The sequence below is a fragment of the Peromyscus leucopus genome, chromosome 8a (assembly GCF_004664715.2).
Source record: "Peromyscus leucopus breed LL Stock chromosome 8a, UCI_PerLeu_2.1, whole genome shotgun sequence".
In the NCBI taxonomy this organism is placed as follows: Eukaryota; Metazoa; Chordata; class Mammalia; order Rodentia; family Cricetidae; genus Peromyscus; species Peromyscus leucopus.
This window is the reverse complement of record NC_051085.1, coordinates 36,366,856-36,394,016: the sequence shown is the minus strand read 5'-3', so window position 1 is coordinate 36,394,016 and position 27,161 is coordinate 36,366,856. Positions and strand designations below refer to the sequence as shown.

Here is a 27,161-nt window from a genome sequence, read left to right as displayed (position 1 = left end):
GCGACTTCTCTCTTTCCCTCTGCCCTCGGGTGGCCGGCCCTGGGTGGGGCAGCTTGAGCCTTCAGGACTGTCCTCTGCCTCGGACCGCCTAGAGCAGAGGCCACCTCGGGCGGAGTAGAGGGAGGCAGTTGCGCGGAGCCGCACCTGAGCCCCAGGGGGGAAACTGAGGCCGGCGCCGCGCCGCAGGCTCTGGACCTTGCAGGTCGCACCGGTCCAGCCCGGCAGGCTTGGATTGCCCGCCTCCTGGCTCGGCTCGGCGGAGCACTTCGCCCCAACTATTGGGAAAGTTCTGCGCCGGGCGGAACCTGCCGCCGTCGGCCGCGCCCCTGCGCGCGGGACCCGCTCTTGAACTCCGCGGCGCGCGCCCGGGGTCCACCTTGCGCCCGCCCCGCGCGCAGCCGAGGAGCAGCTGCCGGGAAACCCTATGAACTCTCCAGAAAGGGCGTGACGAAGGGTCCTGCGGGGCGCGGTCCCGGCCGCCCGGGTCCCCCTTCCGTAGAGCTCACGGGCGGCAGAGCAGAGGAGCGGTGGAGGATGAGCGAGCAGCCTCTGGGGACCTCCGCGCGGTAATGCCAGCATGTAAGTCCCCTCCCAGCTCCGAGTCCTTCTCGCACCTCCATCTCTGTGTGTGTCCCCTTCTCCCCTTATAGCTCAGCGTTTCCCTGAAAGGTACCAACTGCGGTAACAGGAGCTTCAACGTGCTCCTCGGGGCACCGGGGACTGGTCATTGCCAAAGGGAGCTGGGGTGTGTGTGTGTGTGTGTGTGTGTGTGTGTGTGTGTGTGTGTGTGTGTGTGTGTCTTGCTTTCTCCCTTTCTCCCCCTACAGAGAGGTAAACTTCACTGGGAGTCCGTGTAAGGCAGAGTAAGAAGGGCTGGGCTTCAAGTATGGGGAGAACGTGGTTTTGATTCAAATTAAACAAGGACTAACCGGCCGCGCAGCTGTTCGCAGGGCTCTGGCGCTGCCAAGCCAGCGCTCCCTGGATCAACACCTGGGGCCTGGGAAGGGACTGCTGAGCGGGGGAGATGTTGGCTCTGCGCTGTCACCTTTGCCTGTGGAAGTCGTTGTTCTTAGATCTCTGAGATATTTAAATGACTTTCCCCCCCATTGAAACCTCTCCAGCCCTGCGCCTTTTTCTTTGAAGAGCCCAGGAAAATGTTCCCAGTGTACTATGTAGATTAAAAAGTAATTAAGGAACGAGATAGGGGCTTCGGGTAGAATTACAAGTAGGAGGCACGGAGGAGAGGGTGAGAGGGTCAGAAAAAGCTACAAGGTTGTGCTTGGATGGAATTGCCGTCTAAACTGTGAGGTGCTCTGAAGGACCCGATGAAAGGGCAGCCATGCGCACTGCCTGGCCTTCCAAACTGGACAGTGGTTCTCCGAAGGGCCACACTTATCTTTGCGGCCAAATTAGCAGTTTTTGTTTGATTGTTTGTTTGTTTGTTTGTCGTAGTGTGTTATTTTTCCCTCTGCCGTTTTATTTACTCTTGGGCAGACACCTGACAGACTTTTTACCCACTTCCACTAACTTGTTCAGGAGCTACAGAAATTGATAACTTCCCTCACTCCACGACTCCATCCTTACTTATTTCCGCTTCTGTTTCCCCTTTCCAAGTTAGCACCCAGGGTCTTGAGTCCCGTCCCCCCCCTCCCCCGCGGCAGGTCCCCCCCCCATCCCGCCATCTTCGCTGCTCTGTTCTCCTCTGCAACCCCAAACACATCTTTAAAGTAGAGGATGGAACAGAGCACGCCAGCTTCACCCTCCCCTCTGCAGCTTTGATCTCGGCTTTATGCCGTGTACTAAATACCACTTATTTTTATTAAAACTCTATGTGAAGTATTGACGCACCTGAGAGTTTTACATTTTGCTGATGGCAGAGGAATGGGTGGATGGATCACTTGTGAGCATTTGTTTGGGGACACAGTCAGCCACCTAATATTAAGACTCGTTCCCTTATGCAAGCAACAGGTTTGGAACGACTGGTAAGTTTGTTTCCAACTTCAGTTTTCCTGAAAACATATCCCAGCTTTTCAAAGGAGATAATTAGCAGCTTTCTTTCCGCCTCCCTGGATGTCTAGTGCTCATTGGATCAAAAGCAACACACACACACACACACACACACACACACACACACACACACACACACTCACGTGTGTGAATACCTTTTTTAAAAGTAAAGGATGTAAAACTGATCAACAGGTAATGTAAATTTTTCTTGATAATGCAATTAAATTATTTAATCCACTTGAATTTGGCATGATTAAGTTTATGCCTTCTTGGATGGAATCATGAATAAACAGTCATCTAAGGCTTTTAATTTTGATTTAAATTTCTTTACTGAATTCTTTTGATGGAATTTTTTTCTGTGTCTTTCAAGATTATTATGCATATTTTTTGTGCAATGGTTTGAGATGTTTTGACCCTTTTTAACTGATGGGCAAGTTAGAATACATGGAGATAGTGATAATCTGCCCAAGGTAAATATTCCTATTATTTCGTTGAAATGGTAAACAATAACTACACTTTAAAAATTTTAATTGAGTAAATAAAAATACACAGGCTACTTAAATGTCTTGGTTGTCTCTTCCTTGTGGAGAACAAACTTGTTTATTGTTACAGTCACATTTTGAACTTATAGACTTTATAAATATACTTAGGAGTTGCAACAGCTGCATGTTTTGAATGCTCCGAGAATTTCAGAAGATTTAGGGAGGATGGCTTTTGTTGATCTCACAGTGCATGAAGCTACTGTTCTACTTATGGCTTATATAAGTTACAGGACATTGTGCCTGTCCAGTGTGAATGGTGAATGAGGCTATTGTCTGTTTGCTTATGGGAAATATTAGAAGCTCATAGCAGTTACTGCCTGACTGAAGGGTTACTATGATTTCTGGAAATAATGAATTGAGAGACATTTCATTTCTATATTAAAAATAAACTGATGATAATGTCTTTGGACGCAGTCTTATTTCTAACTGTCCACATGTCATATAGAATTTACATGTCTGATGAAAGGAATGGAAGTTTCTAGAGACATCTAGTACTTAGACTAAATAGAAAGTGTGTGTAGTATTTGTGATAAGATGTATATTTCCATGTTTATTCCTAGTTGGATGACATCATTACCTTATCCATGCTAGATGATATTATAATGCACACTTCTTGGTGGAAATGCTAACATTTAAAGGATTTACCAACTCCAACTAAGAAGTCCAGGATAACGAGTGTGGCTACCTGGAATCATCTTACCTCCCTTTTATGCAGAGTGGAATTCTTTGGAATGCCTTTCAAGATTATTTACAAGATGGCTGATATAGTGAAAGCTTACATGTTTATGATAAAATTGGTTAAAAAACACAATCAGAAAGAAAAATATTTATACTGTAATAGAAAAGTATGTATATGACTTGGTCCTGCCAATCCAAATAAAGGAAATCCAAGAGAGACACTTCTGTCAGCTGACAGAGATCAAAGCAGTGCCACTCACAGTGTGGGTGGCAGCATTGGCATCCCCCCCCCCCCGTGGATATTGTGAGTGCATTTAAGTTTTTTTTTTAAATAATTGTAAACCTACAAAGAAGTTTCAAAGGATAAAAAAGAAAAATACAAAAGGGGCTTGGAGAGATGGACCAGCACTGAGGAGCCTTACTGCTCTTGAAGAGGTCAGGAGTTCAGTTCCCAGCCCTCAGTTAGATAGATGGGCAGCTCATAATCACCTGTACCTGCAGCTCTACAGGGTCCAACACCCTCTTCTGGTCTCCAAGGGCACCTACACACAAGTGCTCATACACACACATAGACACACACACACACACACACACACACACACACACACACACACAAAGTAAATAGTAAAAAATACAAAGAACAACTGAGTATCCTATTTCCAAGAGTTGTATATTGTAAACAACAGCCTCATTGGTTGGATCTTTCCCTATGCCCTGCTCTCCTACAATTTCATCTTTTTCAGAATCTTCTGAAATTTAGTTGCCCATATCAAGGCTTAACAGTTTACTTTCTCATTGAAGAGTTTTAAGATAATTGTAGGTCCAATTATAGTTGTAAAAAATATGACACTATCCCATATATATTCTTTGGCTAATTTTTCACTGAGAACATTTTACAGAACTACAGAGCAAACTAAAAATACAACGTTGATAAATTACAGCTCTCTCTCTTTCCCAGGTTTATTCAATGCCTATATGTGCCTGCACTCATGTGTTTGTGCCTGTATGTACAGCTCCCCTGCCCTGTGTGTGTGTGTGTGTGTGTGTGTGTGTGTGTGCATTTGTATAAGTTCTCAAGTTGAATTTATGGTATGAGTCAGTCATGCATATTCGTGTTCAAATAAGGCAAGCTTTGTGAAGACCTGAACAGTAAGTGAGATTTTTGTCGTGGAGGTAAGCCAGCCTAATGAAAGGGTCTGAGTTCAGTAACAGGATAGCACACTCTCTCTTTTACACATTGCTGAGTTTCAGGAACATGACCTTTCACTGAAAGAAGAAATGCTGTTCTAAGAGGTTCGAATACGTTGAATTACTGTTCGTTTTCATTCCTGTAAACTCTCAGGGTCTTCTCTGCCACTTCCAAACCCTTTTAGGAAAAGATTTGTCATAGAAACACAGTAGGAATATGGTCAAGGACGTGAATTCTGACTGTTTCTATTAGTAGGACTAATATCCTGTTAACCTCTCTATTAATTTCCAAATGTCTTGACTAACTTCACTTGAAATTGTGACGTTGGGTGAACCACTAGAAATGATAGGAAATGGTAGGCTTTGAAAATGTTTTGTTCAGTTTAAAGTCACGTCCACCAGTTCTTACATCCCTAGCTCAACCAATTCCTGGGAAATGTATTTGTTCTCCAAAGCTTTCTGAAATGGGGCTCAAGCATATTGTATTTTGTAGCCTATTGTTTTGATATAGGGTTGCAGTAGAGGTAAACCAGTCCTCACAAAGGACAGCTGGAATGGAAACCCAGGGACACAAAGTGTTTGGGTCCGACTGCTGATTCTGAAAGCCGGGCAAGTAGGTTAATCTCTTATTTTCTCATCTGTGAGATAGTAGGTTTATCCACAGAATGAAAATGATTCTTTTCAAATTATACAAGGCTATGACTCCACTTTCCTTTAAAATATGTTTCTTGGAGGCTGGAGAGATGACTCAGTGGTTAAGAGCACTTGCTGTTCCTCCAGATGACCAGATCCCCATTTCATTATCCACATCAGGTGGCTCAAACCACTTGTGACCCCAATTCTAAAGCATCCAACACACACCCTCTTCTGAGCTCCATAGGTACCCACATGCACCTGGCATATACACACAAAGACAGAGACGCATAAATAAAAAGCAAAGTAAATCTTGAAAAACTGTTTCTGTTCTCCTTGGTTGAGCTATGAGACCGTGATCAAGCCTGTACCGAGTTGAAGTCCCTGTTTAGAACCTTAGTAACCCTGTTTGGGATTTTCCATTCTTCTGAGAAAGTTGTTTAAATTTCAGGGATGTATCTTTGCTAAGTGATCCCCTGAGAAGACCCACAGTGCTTTCTTTTCCCTGTTCTAAATTTATTTGTTTCTGTTCTTCAGTAAACAGAAAAGTAGATGAAAGTTGGCATGTCACATGGTTTATGTTATGTTCTAAGTGCTTACTCTGTTCTTGCTCTCTTTGTGTCTAAAGTGATGGAGTCTTGAGTCCTGGAATGTGTCAAGCCCTGGTCTTCCTTTGCAGCTATGGCCTCATAGGATTGCAGGCAGCTTTGGTAAAACAACTCAAGGATCAGTTGTAGAGTCCCTAAATGTGAGAACCTTTTATATTCAAGAAGTTGCATGGAAAATAAACGGTGTTTGGTATCCAGGCTAAGGAGTGTGCTTCTGTCTGAGAGCATGTGTGAATTTAAGAGAGGGGACATTGCTCACATGTTGATGGAGGGGAATCTCCTTATGACACAGGGTAAGAAGCTGGGAGGGTGACATGCAGCTCTTAGAAAGGCTGGCAGCCAGCTCTGTTTGTTCTTTTTGATTCTGTTGGACCTCAATTTCTTCTTCTGTGAAAATCATGAGCTAGACATCATCTTTTGGATTTGCAGCTCTCTAAACTTCTTTGAATGTGTAATTGTTCTTTTGTTTTAGAAGCACAGCTGATTCATCCCCATTATGAATGGGGAACACTTCATTCATACAACGTCAATAGGAAACAGGCCCATTCTTCCAAAGAAGTGACTTTTCTCTGTGACAGACCATATAGTTGCTTCTTGTGAAAGCCCCTGCTGACTGAGCTAGAGGCAGCAGTTCTTTCTGGGTGGTAGTGGCCCATTTGCACAAAAGTGACAAGGCTGACAGTTTACAAGTCCCCCAAAGTGCCCATCCCCCAAACCATACAATCAACAGAGGAGCAAGACATAAGCCTTGGCCATTCCAGAGTCCGTACCCATTAATATTATTGCTTACTCAAATATGTTCTTCTGAATTGGTAAGTGCTTTTAACTTCGAATATATTGGATGAAAATACCTGGGAACATGATTTCCATACCAAAAAATCCTCTTCTGGTCTTAATCTTGTCTTAGTTTAGAAATTCCCAATGGACAGCTACCTATAGCTGGAACTTGTAGAATGTGGAGTGCACAACTGTGACGTGAACTTCAGGCACTACATAAAATGTATCCACTCATAGCAGGCATGAATAAGTTTATCTTGCTCCCAGGTGATCCCTGAAGTGGCCCCAGAGTCACTCGATGGATGTTGGCATAAAAGATTAAGCCTATCATCTGTTATTGTTTAAGTGTCTTCCTTTTATTATACAGTGGGTAGAATAGACACTCACATGCGGGGCATGACAGTAATTATGATCACAGCTGTTATTTATGGAATGCTTGTGAGGTATCAGGTACTGGCTTTTGAAGACATCGTCTTATTTTGAAGATACCAGTCAGTGGCTCTATGGGCTAGGTGCACTGCTGTTCTTTTCAGGTGACACACAGATACAACAGGTCAAATAAAATTTTGGGACTGCACCAGCCCTAGGTAGCAAACCCAGACCTGTTTTACTATAATCCATGTTTTCTTTGATATAACATTGTCTCCAACATAAAAAAAAAGGAGATTCAAAATGTATTCTTAAGGCAAGTACAGGAATCCTTCCATGTATGTTGTCTCATCTGAGTGTCTTCTTGACTTCTCATTTAGTGTTACACACTTTACCCATGTAAACAGACTTTAGGGTTTAAGAAAGTATCTTGCTGTCATTCTCGAAATAAAATTACTTTCCGGTTGTAATTGCGACTTTACTGTCTCTTCGGGGATTTTAAGACCTGGTGATTTCTTCCCATAGTTTCAATGCTTGCCTGCTTGCCCCTGCCTCCCCTCAGTACCAGTCCTTTTATGGTCCCTTTGAACAAATGGCTTTTATGCTTATTGCATCCTTCACAGGCTTTCCTCTTTTAACGATGCTGCCTCAACGAAATCTGTTGTGAGCCATGGTAACATTGACTCCTTTCTTTAGGAAATACATCTTTCAATGGAGATATGACACTACTGGTCCAGCAAGACGGGTTACCAACCGGGTAAAGGCATTTGACACTAAGTCTCATGACCCAAGTGTTTGATCCCTGGGACCCACATGATGAAAGGGGAAAACTAGCACCCAGAAGTTGTCCTCTGACCGCTACTTGCCTGTGTGTGCAGACATACACAAACACACAATAAATAAATGTCACTTTAAAATGGAAAATGATAACACAATTTGCTATACACAAATATTGAAGGTTTTCACCTGCATCTAACATTACTTAGTAGTTTTTGAACTACTTGGTGATTACTAACCATTTAAAAAAAACAGAAAGGTATTGTTATATATAGTGGGTTCATTTTTTTCTTTGGCATGTTAATGCTTTAGTTGCTTCATTTTAGAGAAGAAGAGAAATTTTATTTTATTTTAAATGTTACCCTCTGACAAGAAATGTTATAACATGAAAACATTTTCTTAAGATCTAAAACAATAACTCCCACAAAAAAGATCTAAAACAATACAGAGGAGAACAATATAATTATCTATTAGATGTACATACATGACTGCTTATGCTGCAGAGGGCAAAGTTGAAATAGGTTCATTTCTTAAAGAGCTGTGCTTTATTCATAGAATTATTTGAATATTTACCCATCTTCATTAAGAAAACACCAACCATATGTATTCTTGTAAGGAAGGTACAAACAAGTGTGTGGTGATGCTGTATTTTGAAAATACCTCTTTCATTCCAGAACACTGGAACTTCAGCTGGACCTCATAGCCAGAGTTAATGACAGACCTTGGGGTCACTTAATACTTAGGGCTGCTATCCTACTGTATGCTCAGCCTGTTTGTTTAACCTGCTTTTAAGAGAACAATGTAAAACACCAACCTTACTTGCCTTGGATTTCCTTTGTAATTGACTTTCACAACCCAAGCTAATGCAGCGCTGAAGTCTTAACTTACGGATTCCTCCATGCCCGGGCCCAGAACAATACACATGTATCATTTGCTGAAAACAGCAAATACCACAAGTTGGAAGCAACTTCCTAAAATCTATCATCAAAGCTGAAAGCCACCATGTATGGATATTGGTTGATAATGGTTTTCATTGTCTGGGTCACTTGGGGTCAGCTGGAGCCTATGACTTAATCCCTTTTAAAACTTTGTTAAAGATTTCTGTAAAGTATCCCATTCCTTCCCCATGTGATGCTTCCCCTGCTGTTCAGTAGGGCCAGATGCTGCTCGTACTCAGACACATCAGACACACAGACTTCACACACACACACACACACACACACACACTAGTCAGACACAGACATAGGCAGACTCAGGGACAGAAGCAGTCACAAGAACAATCAGATTCACAAGACAGCCTCAGATTCTGACTCATACAAGAGACAGACAGGAGACAGAAGGCCCCAGGGATTGTTAAATAGAGAATTCAAATTTGGACCTGTACTAAGTGTATAGGTAATAAATAAAATAAAATGGATGAATTTGTGTGTGTGTGTGTGTGTGTGTGTGTGTGTGTGTGTGTGTGTGTAGGGGGTATGTGTGTTCATGTTTGTACATGTGTGTGCAAATGCCTGTGGAAGCCAGGGGTCAGCATCCTGTGTCATCCTTAATCACTATCCATGTCATTTTTTAAATCTGCCACTGACCTTGAAGCTCCCTCACTGGGCCAGTCTTGCAGGTCAAGGTCTTCCTGTCTCCATCTCCTCAGCACTGGGACTCCAGGCACTGCCTGGCTTGTTACAGGGGTGCTGGAGATCTGAACTCAGGTCTCTAGGCTTGCCCACCAAGCACTTTACTAACCACCTAGTCCCTGGATTTCTTTCTCTCTTGCTTGAAGGGGATGATTTGGTCCTTAGCTATCTTTGAAGACTCTCCTGTGGACATGGCTGAGGCCACCTGCTTCATGCTCCTGGGTTCTATCCCTTATATGTTAAGTTCTTTATTTGAAAATAAGACTAGCTGGGCAGTGGTGGCACACGTCTTTAATCCCAGCACTCGGGAAGCAGAGGCAGGCGGATCTCTGTGAGTTCGAGGCCAGCCTGGTCTACAGAGTGAGTTCCAGGAAAGGTGCCAAAGCTACACAGAGAAACCCTGTCTCGAAAAACAAAACAAAACAAAAAAAGAAAGAAAGAGAAAACAAGAATAATTTTTTTCTATATTCAGTCCCTGCTGGGAATCACACTTTGCATTATTTGTTGTAATGCCTTACTGAAGAATCCCTGTCCTTGACCTGACTGTGACTTTCTGTCATTAATTGTAGGATGGTTGGTGCACGGGGGATGAGGTGCTGCCATTGGAGATGGAAGCCCAGTGCCCTTCTGCTCCTGTGTGCTGTGTGGAGTGTTTGTATTCCTCGCTCAGGTAGGAATCTCTTCAAAGCCGGATTGGTAATGATTTCACTCCCTTCTTTGGAAGTGTGCATCTTCGTAAAACATTGTTTATCAGTTACATTCCCCTCTCCCTTATGGCCATTCTTCTGGTTTTTTTCTTTGGTCTCTGGTCTCCGTCTTCTCCCCATCCTGTGTGAATTCTATCACAGCCATCATTGTTTTGTTTCCGAATGAGTTTGTTTATTTATTTTTTAATCTTTGCTGTTTTCCTTCTCATTTTATTTGTTGATTTAGCCCATAGTGAGTGACGAGATAACCACATAACAGACAGGGAAGAAACACTGGTTGTTTCCTCTGTTGATAAATAGACTGCACCTACTTCTCCTTGCAAGTTTTCATGTCAACATTTACAGAAAATGCAAACTTAGCCATTTTCTTTGATCCTGATTTGACTAACTTTTTGTAATTTGGATTTTATAATTTTCATTGAGGGAATCTGAAATGATGCCTTTTAGCTCACAGTTTATTTAGACTATTTGGTAAGAAAAAGTTCATTTTATTTACAGTTTTTTTTTAAAAAAAATAATTAGAACACTTATTTTCTTGTAATTGAAGTTTTTCCTAATCTTTGAAATAGGATTCTCTGGATGTTGAAAATTAAATTTTCTATAAATAGTTACACAAGTAAACCACCTAGACTGTGACATATGGACGTTTTAAAGGAAATTGCCACCTTGTTTGATTTTCTATTAAGTTCACTGTGTTTAACTCTTTATTTTCTCTTGATAAATTCACTTTGTTATATTTTTCCATTAAAATGAGCCAAATTGTCAATTAAGAAAGTAACTATTTAATTTTCATGTGATCATGACTTAAGATTTAATCGGGAGTTATCAGTTCCATATTACTGTGTCTGTTATAAATGATACGTTCAAAGAATCTTTGAAGTAGCTTATTCACCAAAATTGCTTACTCATGAATCAAGATACACAACTTGTTTTCAGTATACAAAGGCTGTTTTCCAAGTCGCCAAGTGTTTAAAGCATTTTCAGCTACTTGCTTGGAAAATTCCTGGCATTTTTTTTTTTTTTTTTAAGTTTTCAAAAAACAAAGCTGATTTCTGGGTGCATTCTTGTGCATGTTCTCTAGAATATCTGTGTAAAGTCAGTCTTTCTGTTCCTTAGTCATTGCCAAAAGAAAGTGCTTTAAAGAGATCTGAAAGTAAGACGTAGATGGAATTTCTGTGATGTATAGTGCTGAACTATTTCTTAACCTTCAAAGTGGTTTTTCAAGAACCAGTTGGATGATGTAAGATAAATTATGAGGTGAAAATTAGTTGAGGTCTGTTTACTTTCGTTTCTGTGAGCTCATGCATTTGTAAACTTTGAACATTTCTGCAAACCAGCATACCTCAAATTGGGCTTTTGTATTTTACATGTCATCGTTTTAATTGACGGATGCACATTCCTGAATTTTTGTCTTTTGAATAAGTGAAATGAAACATATACTTTGAAATAAATTAAAGTAAGCCAACCAGGCCGGCTGCGCTGGGCTAAGGCTAGAGAAACCTAGAGGGTGCAGGCCGTTAGGAGGCATCCACATCTGGGACAAGGCAATCAGTTACTCTCTAACCTCAAGTGTCCATTCTTTTAATAAACATCTATATTGACTTGCCCACAGAGTGCATCAAATACAATTTCTCAGTTCTGAGGGGTTTGTATTTGCTTTTCTCTACCCTTCTCTTACTTAATGCGCCACAGATTCACACACAAATGCCTGAACTCCCCACGCTAGAGGTTATTAGGGACATTTGGATATGAAATTTCTGCCTTTTGTATTAACTCGTCAGTGGTGTTCCTTAAAAGAAACTCACTTTTAAAATGATTCAGATTACACCTTAGAGAACGTAACTTTCAGTCTTGCCATTTGCAGAAGTCAGCTTGACACTGTATTTGAAGAGAACATTTAGTGCATAACTCTGTTTCTTATGTGCACATTCCAACCTTTTCTGCCTTTGGATATGACTAGACCATCTCAGGTTGGGGGTGGGTGGGCTTTTAATGGCATGTTGATGCTAATGTCTCCTAAGTCCTCATCTTCACTCTTGGATTGTAGAGTCACTCTTCCAGTTGCTGATGACTTCTCCTTGGGTTTAGAATACTTCTCAAATTCCACATGTGTAAACAGTAATCTCCATCCCCCGCGCAAAGTTCCATGTCTGTTTTCTTGTCAGCCTCTACAACCCACCACACTACCCTAACTTCTCTCAACCCTCCCTGTTCCTTAGACACACATCTCTCTATTCTTGAACTTTACCCTCTCTTTCCTGGATCCCCATGTTCTCTCTGAGAACAGACTTGCTTCTTTTCATGCTCCTGCCTGTGTGATTGTTCCTCTAGCACAGTGGTTCTCACCCTTCCTAAGGCTGTGAGCCTTTATTATAGTTCCTCATGTTGTGGCGACCCCCAACCATAAAGTTATTTCCATTGCCACTTCATAACTGCAATTTTGCTGCTGTTATGAATTGTAATGTAAATATCTGGGTTTTCCAGTGGTCTTAGGTGATCCCTGTGAAAGGGTCGTTGCACTCATCAAAGGGATTGCAATCCACAGGTTGGGAGCTTCTGCTCTATGAGATGATGTCTTGCTAACTCCAAATTCAGAGGGTCTCCACTCTCATTATTTCCTATTACCCTTAATGGTAATCTATACCTATTAGAATCTTTTAATTGCAAATGTTTTGCTAGTTTGATTGTAATAGTTAGGATGGATGATTGACAGATCTCTTTAGACTGTTACAAGTGACAGTTCAGGTGATTAAAGTTAAACTCTTATAGTTTAATTCTAATAACATCCATACTTTATGTAACAGAAAGGCAATGTCAAGAGTTCTAGTAGGTAGATTAACAATGTGTTTTCATGGAAAAAGCAATTATTGAAAGTAGTATATGAAAAGCAACTCATTGTCTCTTGACTAGTGATGAATGTAATTTTAATAAGAACTACAACATAACTGGTCCCACATAATTAAAAATTCAAACAACAAATGAACCTTGTTTACATACTATCTTACCAAAGTTTGAATATTTGACAACTTCCAGCAAAACTGAAGGTGTTGGGAAAACAACTTTCATCAAAGTGACTGGAAAATATGTTATAAAACTAAAGAATGTGTATGCTGTCTTTGGATACCACTTCTACATGTAGTTGTCTGTCCTATAAAAATTTTGAAGTGCATGTGTGGATATGTGTGTTAGTGTATTAATGTAATAACATGAAATTGGAAAATGCTAATCATCAACAAGGTAATGGTTATATGAATTATTTTACATTCACACCATGAAATACTGCACAGCTCTTTAAAACAATGAGGTTAAAACCATGCATATTGGTTTACTATAATGACTTGTCTGAGATAATAATGTGTAATTAGAAATCAGATTATAGAGGAATATGAAATTATCCCACATTCCAATGGGTACTATTACAGAATTGGGGCATTTTATATTGGTATGTTTGTATTACTTCATAAACATAATTAAACATGAAGCAAACTACATCAAGCTTTCAAAATGAGTACTCTCTCAGGGAAGGGAGATGACAATGTTTATAAACTTGTGGAATAAAAAAATAATTAAATTTTTTTGTACATGGTAGAAGAAAGACATGTGGAGATCAAAGGCTACTTTGTGAGAATCTGTTCTCTTCTTCCACTGTGTGGGTCTTGGAGGTCAAACTCATGTTACCAGGCATGACCAACTGTCATTTTTCTCTGAGACATCTCACTGCCTCAAATGCTTTGTCTTTACAGTGACCATGGATTCATTCATCAATTGGAAAAAAGCTTAATGAATTTTGTTGTTTTCTTTTTTTTTAAGAGCCACCCCAAAACTGGACAAAATGACTGTTTAAGCACATGACTAATTTTCTGAGTCACCTAACTGTTACTCTTTCTTCACTTGAAGATTCTTAGAAATGTTTCAGATAATAACTTCTTTTTATGCATGACGCTCTATGACTCTGAAGATAAATAGTGATATAAAAGTAGGCAGAAATTATGGCTTCAAGTAGAGTACGGAACAAACAGCCATGAGCCAAGGAATTCCTAAGCAACCAAAAGCCAGACTTAGTCATGAGCACTGAGGAAGGCGCCTCCCTTCTCCCCTGAAAATCAGTGGTATCAGCAGGTTGGAGTTCTGACATCCATGAGACATCAACTACAGAAGGGAGAAGTAATTATGAAAGTAAATTTGGCCCCAAATGCTGGGTACTTTCTGCACCAGTGGACAACATAAGCTCTAGAAGTAAGCTGATTGGACAGATGACAAACTGTATGCTTTCTGTTGTTACCTGAGTGTTAATGTTTTCATGATCACAGAATGAGCAACCACAATCTACTATCTATTGCACTGAAGTCTGCATTGATAGTAAACCGATAGCATACATATTTCAAGATTAAATAAAAAATATCCAGGGAAATAATCATTTTATAAAACTGCAAAAATTTAAGCCATTTTAGTCTTAGTGTATACATTGAGTGATTAAATGCTTTTGCAGACACTGATACATATGTTGAAGTGTATGCATGTTTTGGTCACTGGCACGATGGTCTGACTCTCTTTTAGACGTTTTCCACAAAAGGACTGGGAGGACCATTTTCCTATCCAAGGCCTCAGTGAAAAGAGCCAGTGTGATTGAATAAATAAAGCCTAGAAAGTGAACTCTGATGACGTCAAAGAGGAAATCCTACAGGAGAGGTTTCAAAGTCAGCTACTTAAACATGCAATGGGAGTGACTTATTTCTTACTGTAGTGACAGTCCCTAGTGGATAACTAGTAGGATGGAGTCTCCAGAGAGACCAACACGACATAGCTGGTGTTATGGAGAAAGGGATACTGGCATAGAATCCTCCTTTCCCTGCTCAGGCCATGCCTGGCACATCACATATATAGAACTCTATCTAGACCAGAGGAGTCAGGGCATGGGTAAGTCTCCAGCCATCCAAGAAATATTCCAGGGCTCTCTCTGCCTATAGTAAGCTCTGTACCATATCTTGTGTGTGTGTGTGTGTGTGTGTGTGTGTGTGTGTGTGTGTGTGTGTGTGTGAAGGGGGGTACACCGGCAAGTGTGGATGCCTTTCCTATCAGGAACAAAATATTTGCTTTTGTGTATCAATTTTGACTCATTTTTTTTATAGAGAAATATTTATTTTGTCCTTCTTTAGTTTAAGTAAAATTTAACATTGTACAATTACATGGAGAGACTTATATATACTATGAAACCATACTCAACACCTTCTGTTCTTCTAAGACGCGCATTTTATTTCCTCTTAAAGCATGACACGGTGCTTCCAGCTTGCTGCTTCATGATTGATACACCCCAGCTCTGTGTGCAGACTCTGCTCACAGTGAAAACTGAGCTCCTAGAAACTCTAAGCTGCCTAAAATGAAGAGTGACTGAGAGCTTGGTTCAAGGGCAGGAGTGAGGAGATGTACCTCATTAACTTGGAGCAGGGGCTTCTTCAGAGGCCAGAACCCTAACCATGGCAGGGAACTTTCCCCTCTCAGCCAAGCTGAGGAGACTCTCTGAGAAAACTATGGCTAGAAGCTTTTCTGCAGCCTAAGTGTGAAGCTACACAGTGCAAGTGAAGTAGTCAAGAAGGGGCATGATGTGAGAACAGCTGAAGTTGTGGGATGTGCAGAAAGCATGTCCCTGCAAGGTGAGCATCGCTTCCCTATGGGATAACAAGATCATTTCCAGCATCGGTTGGTTCATAATTTCCCCAGGACCCAAAGGACAAAAGCAGTGAATGAATCACAAGCCACATCTAATGAATTAGAAAAATACCAGACACTGCATGGCTGTCATTTTGTTCAAGTCGAGCTTTGGGAGGGACTCTAAACAGCAGTGGAGGGCTATGCCTCCCACTGTTCTACAGTCGCCTGGAAAAGTTTGCATAGTACACTACAAAGATCATTGGCTTTTATTGGCAGTATGTAAAGTATATGAAAAATATCAGTCCCTTCCTAACCTCTTGACCTGCTTCCACTGACAGATTAATTAAATAGGCACCAAAACAGGCAATCACATAAAGTCTACCTATTTCACTGATGGCTGGTGTTTCAATGTTTCAAGTACAGAGAACTATTAAAAGAAGGAAATGATTACTGAAGTGCCTACTCAGTTTCTGGATTTTCCCATAAAGAAAAAGCAAATCTGAAACCTCAATTTTGACTCATTTTTAAACAAAAAGCTTATTGACATTAAAGGAAATGAAGCCTAAGGAGATGACTTGTGGTAAGGTGTTTGCTGCAAAGTCAGGAAGACTTGAATTTGGATTCCCAGCACTCAGAGAAAAGCTGAATATGGAGGTGCCTGTTTGTAATTCCAATGCTTGGGAGGCAGAGGCAGGAGGATTTTCTGGGACTTTCTGGTCAGTAAGTCTAGCCAAACCCGTGAGCTCCAGGTTTAGTGGGTGACACTTTGTCAAAAAGTAAGGTAGGCCATAGTTGAGGAAGACAGCAGACATCAACCTCTGGCTTCTACCCGCACGCGCGCGCGCGCACACACACACACACACAACTGAAATGATGCTCTGGAATAGTAAAATTAATAGGAATAAGAAGGTGATCTAGATATTGTAAAGTGGCCATTTTGAGAAGATTGGTGTGTTCAGGGTTGTATATATGGCTGTAGATGAAAAGTAGTCATTTGGAAGACATTTATCCTAAAGAGCAAATCTCAACCCAGATAGATGCTGCTGAAAGTTCCATACAACTCTCTTAACAATTGGTTACCAAGAAAATAAAATCAGCTGCTGTTCCCATTCCCTATCATCGGGTGGCACAGGAGGGAAACTCCCATTGGAAGGAGCTAGTGCTAGGAGCCTTGAGCACGGCTTTGGCCCACTCACCAGCTATTAAGTGTGTGAGTTATGCAGATGGTGTTTTCTGTATGAAGACACATATTTGTTTTATTTCAGAACTTTCTCTGAAGTGTCATTTTGTTCAGTTTTATTGTATCATTTTGTCCAACGAACTAGTGCTAGAGATGGACAGACAGGTAACTTTCTTGCACAAAATAAGCTTGGCAAACTCTCGACTTTGCTTTTGACACTGTCCTCATTGAAGCTGTAATATCATGGCTTACAGGAAGTAAAGAATGTGGAAAAGAGTAAGTGGAAAGGAACCAAAGAGAGAAAAACACAGTCCAGGTTTTAAAAAGCAAACACAGTTTAAAGGAAGAACATTGGTGGTTTAAATGAGAAAATATACTCAATCCATGATGGGTGATGAAGTCACATAAATACCCTTTGCCCACCATTGAGCTACAACAGTTTAATGCCTGGAAAAAAAACAAGGCTTTTGGTTTCTACATGGATTTTCCTGTCATCAGCTTAGACCAGCTTTAACCTTCTTCTAAAGCACACAATCCAGGAGCAATGAATTAGTGCAATAGGAGCTATGTAATATACTGACTTTGTAGTTGAAGCTCATTTTCTTGCTTTAAGGAAAAAAAGAATCCCAAAGCTATTTTCAATCATTTGTAAGATTTTGTTAAGAAGATTGTTCAACTTATTATGTATTTATGTCAAAATATCTTGACTTGTAATCATTTCCAAATCAATTTCACCCAAGCTTGTTGCTTAGAAATGATCTGCTTTAGAAATAAGTACAATTTTTTCTTCAAAAATTAAACTACTGTGAATCCAAGGTGATGCACCCTCTCACACATTCTACTTCAAGCCTGGTGCCTCTAGTTTAGAAAAACAGAGTCCATTTGCTCTGGAAGCTAATGAAGAGCATGAGTCAACCCATTTAAATAATCAGGTACTTTTCATTAACCATGTGATTATACTAGATGTTATTCTTAGTTTTAGACAAGCCGAAGAATAGACAAATGCTCGTCATATACTCAACTGCCCCTTTAGAAGATCCTTTCCCTGACTAAAACTTTAAAGACTATCATGAAACTAAAAGACAGATCCAGAAAAAGGGAAAGAACTTCAATCAGGACTCCACGTTATTCCCTGCTTTTGTGTGTGTCCTTAGATTCTTCTGTCCTTCCCTCTCATTTGCTTATCCATCAACTGTATGCACAGACATTGTGTATATCATGCACCATTGATACTGGCCTCTGCTGAGAGTGATGAGTTGTGGCCTTACTGAACAAAATTAAAGATGGGAAATGAGGTTTCTCTGATCAAGGGGGTACCACTGGCTATAGTAATAGTGCTAGAAGAAGAAAGCTAGGCCTTTAAAGATAATCTACCCTTGTGTTATACCTCCATCTCCTTGAATTCTCCTAGTCAAATTGTGTGTGCCTGTTGCTTTCTGGCTGGCTCTACAGAAGTATTAGCTTTCTATTTAGACTCCAATCTCATCTCTTGAGAATGGTGACTTGAAAAATCTGTTGTTTGGGAGAAAGTCATGACCACAAAGTTTCTGTTTCAGTACCAGTGAAGCCTCAACATTTCAACCAAAACTAGGCCATGGGGTTTTTCTCTAGTAGGCTATGTTAAGATGATGCAGTACCTTTGATTTTCATTTTTTATAGGGCCTGGTGTCATAGCTGGTGTGTGGTTTGATGCTTGTTACTTCTCCTTTCCCAACTCATGTTTGCGTGTATTATACTGGCATATTAGACAGGCCTGCCTCTTCTGGAGCCTTGTCAGAAGAAAGGATTCAATGGATGTTAAGTCATTTCTTCTATTCTAAGGTGGTGTCCATATGCAAATGTAATGCTATGTAGATGGTTCCACCACTGGGGATATGTCCAGTAAACCTGCTCCAAAGGAACTGGGTTACTTTCCAAGCTGCTATATTGAGATTTTGTATTTCTCCTAGCAAGATGAAACTTAGTTTATCTAAAAGTTAGGTGTACTTAATCAAAGTCTCCCCCTTCCCCCACTCTTATTGAAGTTTCAGAGTTAATATTGACAATCATAAATTTTAAAAGCTAGAGGCTTTATCATAATATCATCGTCTTTGAGATCCATCTTCCTTTCCTTCCTCTCTCCTGTCTTTCCCGTTTTCTCCCCTCTCTCCCTTCCTTCTTTTCATGCTTCTTTTCCTAGCTCTGCAGAGTTAAATCCTAACCTAATAGGGAGACTGACAGGAGACATAAGAGCAGGAGCTAGGCTGACATGTGCTTTATTACTAGAGTGTGATTTACATGACATCAATTGATGACAAAATATCTCAGAAAAGTTTGCACAGAAGGATAATATAAAATGGCCTTCCAGTAAGGGCTATGGATGAAACATTTAAAATTCTTATGCCTGCATCATTGAGCATTCTAATGATTTTTTTTTTTCAATTGAATTGACTGACTGTAAAACTGCTGCCATGGGAGTGGATTGTATCCACCAAGTGTCAACTTGACCTTCACTGGTAACAGAAAGTGAGAAGCACAAGACTGGATGTGACATTGGAGAAGGGTGAATCCAGGTGGGGGAATGGGCTAGTGCAAATGTAGATGCATTGAAAAAGATTTTCTAGACATAGGAGGAAGAGCTGCAGAAATAAGGCTTCATAGGTAAGCATAACTGATGATGTTGAGAGGCTAAAGCAGGAAAATACTAGGTCTAGGTCAGTTTGGACCAAAGTATACTCCTGCCTAAATATTTTTTTAAATGCTTCCATTCCATTTTATTCAGTAAATAAATATGACATGCCTCTATTTGAAATTCTCTAGTAAGTTGAGAAAGGATTCTGTGAGTTGATTTGCTGTGTTATACTCTAATCTTTTAAAAATAATTAAAAAATTTGAGGTTATAATATAATTACATCATTTCTTCTTTTCCTTTCCTCCATATAAACCCTTCTATGTACCAACCCATTTGCTCTTTTTCAAATTCATGACCTCTTTTTCTTTAATTGTTTATGTATATAAAACAGCCTTCTCAATCTGTTAATTGTATGTATATGTTTACAGAGATGACCATTTGGTATCAGATAACTAATTGGTGTGCTCTACTCTGGGGAAGACTATTTCTCCTGCTCTCAGTCTCCCTTAGTTGATTTTAGTATTTTGTGTAGGGGTGAGCCTTCTTCCATTCATGTTAGCTGTCTGTTGGTGTTCAGGTAATGTTTAGACAGCCATGCTGGTGAGACTTCATGGCTGTATCTTCTGGAATACTATTTAGTTGTTAATAAAAATTAGATCATGAAATTTGCAGGTAAATAGGAAGAACTAGAAAAGATCAGATTGAATGAGATAACTCAGACCTAGAAAGACAAGATTGCATGTTCTCTCTCATCTGAGGCTCCTAGCTCTGAATCTTCAGATGTGAGTGCATAGCCTGGAATAACTACAGGAACCAAGAAAGAAAAATGGAATTATTGTGGGAGCAGGGTGCATTAAAGAGGGAAATAGCAGAGTACAAGTGATCTGAGGGGAAGATGGGGAACTAGAAAGGCCTGTAATTAGGGAGGAGAAGGGATACATACTGAATAAATGAAGGAGGGTAAAATAACAGTAAGAGTGTCTGAAAAAGTTATAAGGAATCAAACTGTCAGCTATGTACCTAAAATACCTATAACGCATGTATGTTTGTGTATAAATATTCATTTATGTTTTAAATGAAAATTTCCCAGAAGCCATAGACGATCTAACAAAAAAACCCAACACCAGACCAAGAATTCTTTTTTTAAGTTGATGGTCAGAGCTGTCCAAGAGACTACCAAAGCTTTATAGGTTATCACTGCTGCACTTGGTTGCCCCCCAGTAGTGGAAGGTAAATCCCTTTTGCTGAAGACACCATGAACTTTGCACACAGGGTCCAGAGGAGGCCCATCAGCTGGATATTTTAATTTTTCTGTAAATATATATTAGTATCATATCACATTTTCAAACACTAATAAATTCCATAATATCTTTCAAGCTTCTTGAAAGTATTTAGAAGTAAGCTGCTAAGAATAACACAGCATATGGATTGTCATTAAAAAAAACTGGTTGTAATAGTTTCCCATTGAGAAAATTTAAGTATCCAAAAGAAAGGTTTTAATAATTATATTTCATATACATTTTCAAAGATACAAATATCCCTATCCTTATCAACCATAATGGGAGAAAAAAGTGACATAAAACTATGAATTGCGTTATTTTTAAAACAACAGCCTAAGTTATAAATAATTGAATAAAATAAGAATTGAAGCAAGATAGCAATCTATGTTTTTATCATTCAGCAATTTCTTCCTTTTTTTACAGAACAATGTTTTTAATAGCAAATATCAATTTCATAAAAATGTAAAATCAGTGCATATTTTCTGTTCTTATGAATATGTATACAATGTATATTTATATTGCTTAGCTAAGCTAATTCTAGCAATTAACATTTTTGGATAAGAAAATTGGTTTAAATAATGATAATCTTGTCTTAAAAGCTGGAAGTACTAATGTATTTTTACAAGATTGGCTATGATTAAAAATACCAAAAGTTACTCTTTTTCATGAAGATGTGGGCTGACTGTAACTTTGATGAACTACATATTCAAATGTGAAAGAGTATGCTCAAAAGACAATAGTGGAGTGGGGTGGTTTCTGCTAAGTCACACACACACACACACACACACACACACACACACACATATACACACATACACTATGGTATCACTGAGTACTTAGCTAAATGAAACAAAAACCCTGTTGACAAAAGACCTGCTTTACAAGGATTTCATAACACCGTGTTTCAAATTATAATCCCAAGCTGAAAACTATTTAAATTCCCACCAACTTATAAATGGATAAACAGATTTTATTATTCCCATAAAATACAGAGTTACTCAGCACAAGTGGAGTGACCTATGGAGACCTGAGGACATGTGAGCTGTGAATCTTTCAGGCGTGTTGAACAAAGGAAGGGACATAGAGTACAAACTCTGTGATTCTGTTTCACAGAGTGCAATGATAAAATCAGAAAATCATTGCCTTTACCGAGCAACTGACTGCAAGGGAACTTAGTAAGATAGGCTGGGTGGATGGAATGCTCCAAATGGTAGTTACTGCCTTAACAATACAAGAAAATATATTTAATTATCAAACAGTACACTTAAAATTTATAATTTCATCATATATAATGTATGTATTCATATATATATATATATATATATATATGACTATTGTACTTCAGCTTAAGAAATCTCATTAAGTAGATGAGAAAAATGTATTTGGAACTGGTTTAGTGTATTGGAATTCCATTATCCTCAAAATTATCTGTATTTTACTGGCTCAGACAGGAAATAAAGGAAGTAAATTATAATGGCTTTCTAAAATCCAGCTTCTTTGCTGTTTGCTGGAGTGTTTTCCTTTGGCCAGCAGGAAAGGGACATGTGGCATTATTGTATTTGTGTGGATGAGACTCATTCACATATTCAAAGGGGGCATGAATAGTTATAGGGGTGAGGACCAACGACGTCTGCAAAGGCTAGTGACTAGCTCTGTGGAAGTCCAAGTGATCACATGACTGTTTGGAGACCCCCTTCTTTCACAGCTTCTTTCTTGTATTTAGCAAAATAATGTAATAATCATCATATCTCTTATATTTAGTTATCATTTCACATTTATGTGGTAGATTTTTGCCTTTTAGTTGGCCTTACATGAGGTTGAGAGGTATTTGCAGTTTGTCAAGTTTAATTAAAATGAAAAACTACAAGGGAATGCCCCAAGAACACTCCCTATTGCGGTATACAATTTTTGTCTTTCTTTTGACCTGTTTTTTTTCTGTATTAAGTAGTTTTTCATTTGTTTACTATAAAGTCATTAATCTTTATTTTTGAAAAGCCATGATCTTTGTGAAAACTCCACAAATCTCATTGTAAAGTAGATTAATTACTCAACAAATATAAGGGATGAACCAGAATGGAAAGTCCAGTCAAACACTTGAGATTTCTGAGTCTAGCGTTGACTCAGCACCTGGTGAGTGGCTACTGAGGGATTGTTTGTTCTTCCATGGTTACTGGCTGGAGCCATTTCGTGCTAAGTAGAGAGTTGAAAGGATCAATCAAGACAGTCTATTTTCCGAAGAACACCTGCTAAGAGCATCTCATTGCTAAAGGTCATTATTTTCATTATGATGACATAATGAAAACAGAGCTATTGATGGAAGCCAAACAATAAGAACTTATAATCATCAGCTCCTAATATCTATGTCCCAGATTGTTAAAAAGGAACAAAACCAAAACATGTGAACTTGGAAGACCTTATATGAGTGGTGCAAGGATGGATTGTGTCTAAAGCAAGAAATCCCCCAAATGAAAGTGGTATAATTTTGAACTTTGATAAATGTTATGAAAAGATGGAGCTCAACTTTTATATCTTATCATTTGACCATCTTTGTGAATTTCATACATGCTTAAAATTAAGCGTATGCAGCAGATATCTTGCTATTAGGATCTGTGACAATAGCTTAGTGTCGTTGACTGTATCTCCTGAGTAGGAAAATGATTTCTTCTCCTTGAACTATATGCATGTTATGAGGTATGAAAGATACAGTTGTATCTTGGGATCTAATCTATGTGATGAGAGAACAGGGAAATGGGTGTATCTTTCATGATTCAAAATGACTGTTCTTTATTTGTATTTTAACAGAGTCTTGGCAGAAAGTTGGAGAAGACAGGGTGCTTAGCCCATGGACTTATTTTCTCTCAAGAATCAGTCTTATTTGGCTTTTCCACAACTGAAAACAGTTAAAGATATTTTACTTACTTTTATTGTTGCTTGTGATACAAGGGAAAAGACAATATTTATTACTTAACTGTAGCTGAAACCAGGAGTGTTTGAACCCAAAATGCAAGGTTGCGTTCATTTTGAATCATTTGTAGAGGCAGGTCATTTTTTGCTGTGGGTAGATATAGTCATTAGACCTCAGGGTTTTCTGTTGTGTCTAAATCATATCCCTGACTCATCATTGGTCATTTTTAAATTTCAACTCCATTTATGAAAAAGAGGGACTGTAAAAACCATTATTTTATGAGTCTTACCATCAATTATTAAGGGTCATATTACCAACATTTAAGTTAAATCTTTATCAATAAATTTCACCCATATAATTTTCTTAGCCATTAAAGTAATATTTCAAAGAATTATATATTTCTTTACTCTCATATTTCATGGCTCATATATAGATGATAAGCTTTATCACCATAATATGAAGTACAATTAGCAAAAGTTTGAAAACAGATAAAAATCTATCCATTGCCAGACCCATATCCAGTACATTTTACAGAGGAAGCTGTGAGAGGATGTCAATCAATCAACTGTAGATGGTTACGAGTTACTGGTAGACCTCTGTAGCAATTTAAGCTCTTCAAGTTAAACTTCCTCCTGACCTCAAATGTTATTCATAGCAGAGTCATTTTCTTGTCATACAGAATCAACATTTCAAAGATTATCTCTGACACCTTCTTGGCAGTGACTGTGTGAAATCTAGCCTGCTGCTGATGTGGTGCCTACCATCTTTTGTTTATCTTCTCTTTTTTTGCTTTTAAGGTGCACTTCATTGTAGTGCAGGCCCTTGGTACTTCTTGTCTTGCCTTTCATGATGGTAGAGAGGGATGGCACTGGTAATCTAGCAAGAACTTGCATTCTAGCAAGAAACCACATTCATACAATAGTTTCTTAAAGTGTGATTTGCCTAGGAACTTTGACATTTTTAATTTCTGAATTAAGTAGGGCCCTTACTGACTATTACTTGAGGTTCTTCTCTATCATTATTTATCAACTAATATTTTCGAAAGCATTTTTATTGCTTATATATATATATATATGGTCTAGGGCATGAACAGATTGGGAAACATTTTTTCCTTCCTGGCATTCCACATGCATTCCTGTTTCCATATTATGCTTTTTTTTTTCACTCTTTTCTGCTTCTTTGTAACCCAATAAAACCTTCTTCATTTTAAGACATTTTTCAAACACTTCCTTATGCAGGCAATATGTAAAACAAGGCTAGACAGATAAGTAGGGGCTTTCTTCGTAATTTCTACCCAGCTACCCATGCTATAGAATTTTAAAATTAGAAACAGAGAAGTCAAGTATTTTTATAGATCTCTATTTCCCTCCATAACTTCTTTGGAATGTCACAGTAATTTGTACTTATTGAATGTTTATTGACATACTATACTTTATGATTATTAATATATTTATATTTTCTTCTATATTTGTTACTGGGCCTAAAGTTACAGGGTGTGTCTTTATTTTTATGCTCTGCATAAAAGATGGAGAGTCCATCTTTTGTGCTAAGGATGAATGAAAGCACAGAATGTAAATTAAGGGCTAGCCCACCTATCCATAGACTTGATGTGAGTAAACTCAGCAAGATACAACCTGCATTTTGGTTATACTGGGAGCAGAACTGCTTGACTTATTCAGCGGGCTGTTAATTTTGTTGGCTTATCGTGTGTTTCATTAATTTCATCTTTCTATCTAAGCAGTTGTCATTTACTATCCACATGGAATTGATTTCAGGATCCCAGTGAATATCAATCTATAAATGCTCCACTCTGTTATATAAAATGATATAGTACTTGCATAAAACTCAAAAACTCCCCACATCCTTTAGAGCATATCTAGGTTACTTATGTGATGTTAATACTATATAAGTAGTTACAGTATCTTATTTGGGGAATAATGACCAGAAAAATGATCTGCACACATTCAGTACAGAATAGTTTTGCATATTGAATATTTTTGCTCTATGATTATTAAGGGACAGCTACACCTAAACTTATATTAACCTTATGGGAGATTTCTCAAGCAGTTGATCATATCAGAATCCTAGACTTGGAGACAACATGTCTACAAATGGTCATGAAGTTTGCTTCCTGTATTTTCCTGGCTGAGCCCTCCCTGAGGCACTGTTACTTGCCCCTGGCTCTAAGGCACCTCTCTCCCCTTTTCCTTGGAGATCAGAAGTACTAAAGCCTTTACCCAGCCCCACCTTTTACCTCCCAATGGGCTGAAAGTTCAGCAGAATCTTAACTTGAAGCTCCATAGGAGTATGTGGAGTTGGAACTTAGGGCTGTTATTAATTTTTTAGCTATGTTATGAGTTGGCCTGGGGTTATAACTGAATTTTATATTATCTCCATGGGGAAAATAATTTTAAAATCCAAATAACGAACTTGAACCACATTTTTTGAAACATGATGAATTAATATATGTTAGCTGAGTTTTAAACTTATCAAAGACAAGATATATGGAAACTCCTTGCCTCATTCTTTAAATTAAGACTAAAATATAATTTTCTTTATTTATGTCATAATTTAGACACATGATAATGTTTCAAATTTTTTGGTCAGATCTCTTTCCACATACATCTTTTAAAATTTGAAATACAACTTATCTATCCTATAATTAATTAACATTTTAGTTTTTAATAACTAGAACTTCATAGACTGTTCATATAGAAAGATGTTATTATATCTTTGGATTAGTTACTGGAAGGTATGCATAAAAATAATAAAAACCAAGGCTTTATATATGAATGGTGTTCATAATACTTTAATGCTGTGTACAGATGGAAAACAAAATAACAGCTAAATTCCATTAATATAGAATAACTTTACAAACAATGGCACACTAACGACAGTTGTGTACTGGGTGGCTTTGTGTGTCAACTTGACACAAGCTAGAGTCATCAGAGAGGTAGGTACCTCAGTTGGGGAAATGCCTCCATGAGATCTAGCTGTAAGGCACTTTCTCATTTCCTGATCAATGGGAGTGGTACCATCCCTGGGCTGCTGGTCCTGGGTTCTATTAGAAGGCAGGCTGATCAAGACATGGGAAGCAAGCCAGTAAGCAGCTCCCCTCCATGGCCTCTGCATCAGCTCCTGCCTCCAGGATCCTGCCCTGCTTGAATTCCTCTCCTGACTTCCTTCAACGATGAACTGCACTGTGGAAGTGTAAGCCAAGTAAACCCTTTCCACCCCAAATTGCCTTTTGGTCATGGCCTTTTGTTGCAGCAATAGAAACCCTAACTAAGACAAATTGTAAGGTAGAAACGCACAGGTTTGCAATAAGATGTCAATACTAAGCACTGGGTAGGTCATGTTTGCAAAGTAGACATGTATCTAGGTGAAGGGAACATGGAATGCAGGCATTAAAATAGAGGCAAGGGAATTAACAATACTAGCTCTGCTAACTGTTCGAAAACGTTCCTTCAAAGCAGTTCTACTTGACTTTTCCACAAGTACCTTCTGGAGCACTAAGGTGGGGTGGTTTGCAGCAGGGCCTCAGGATGTGGCAGGAGAGGAGAGACTGAAGTGAAAAATCTGTGTCATCCTTACAGCATGAGAGAAGGAAGCCCACCCC

General features: G+C 39.0%; 1 protein-coding gene across 5 annotated transcripts in view; it reads left to right on the top strand.

The window, feature by feature from the left end:
* Positions 1–269: 269 nt before the first annotated feature.
* Positions 270–27,161, top strand: part of Adgrg6 (adhesion G protein-coupled receptor G6) — a 139,541-nt gene continuing 112,649 nt past the window's right edge. For 2 of the 5 annotated variants that reach the window (XM_037200305.1, XM_037200304.1), the window contains exons 1-2: positions 270–579; positions 9,780–9,880. In XM_037200305.1, the coding sequence (XP_037056200.1) occupies positions 578–579; positions 9,780–9,880 (103 nt within the window). In that variant the 5' untranslated portion in view covers positions 270–577. The remainder of the gene's footprint in view (positions 580–9,779; positions 9,881–27,161) is intronic. The other 3 variants (XM_037200302.1, XM_037200303.1, XM_028861509.2) reach the window with 2 other exon arrangements.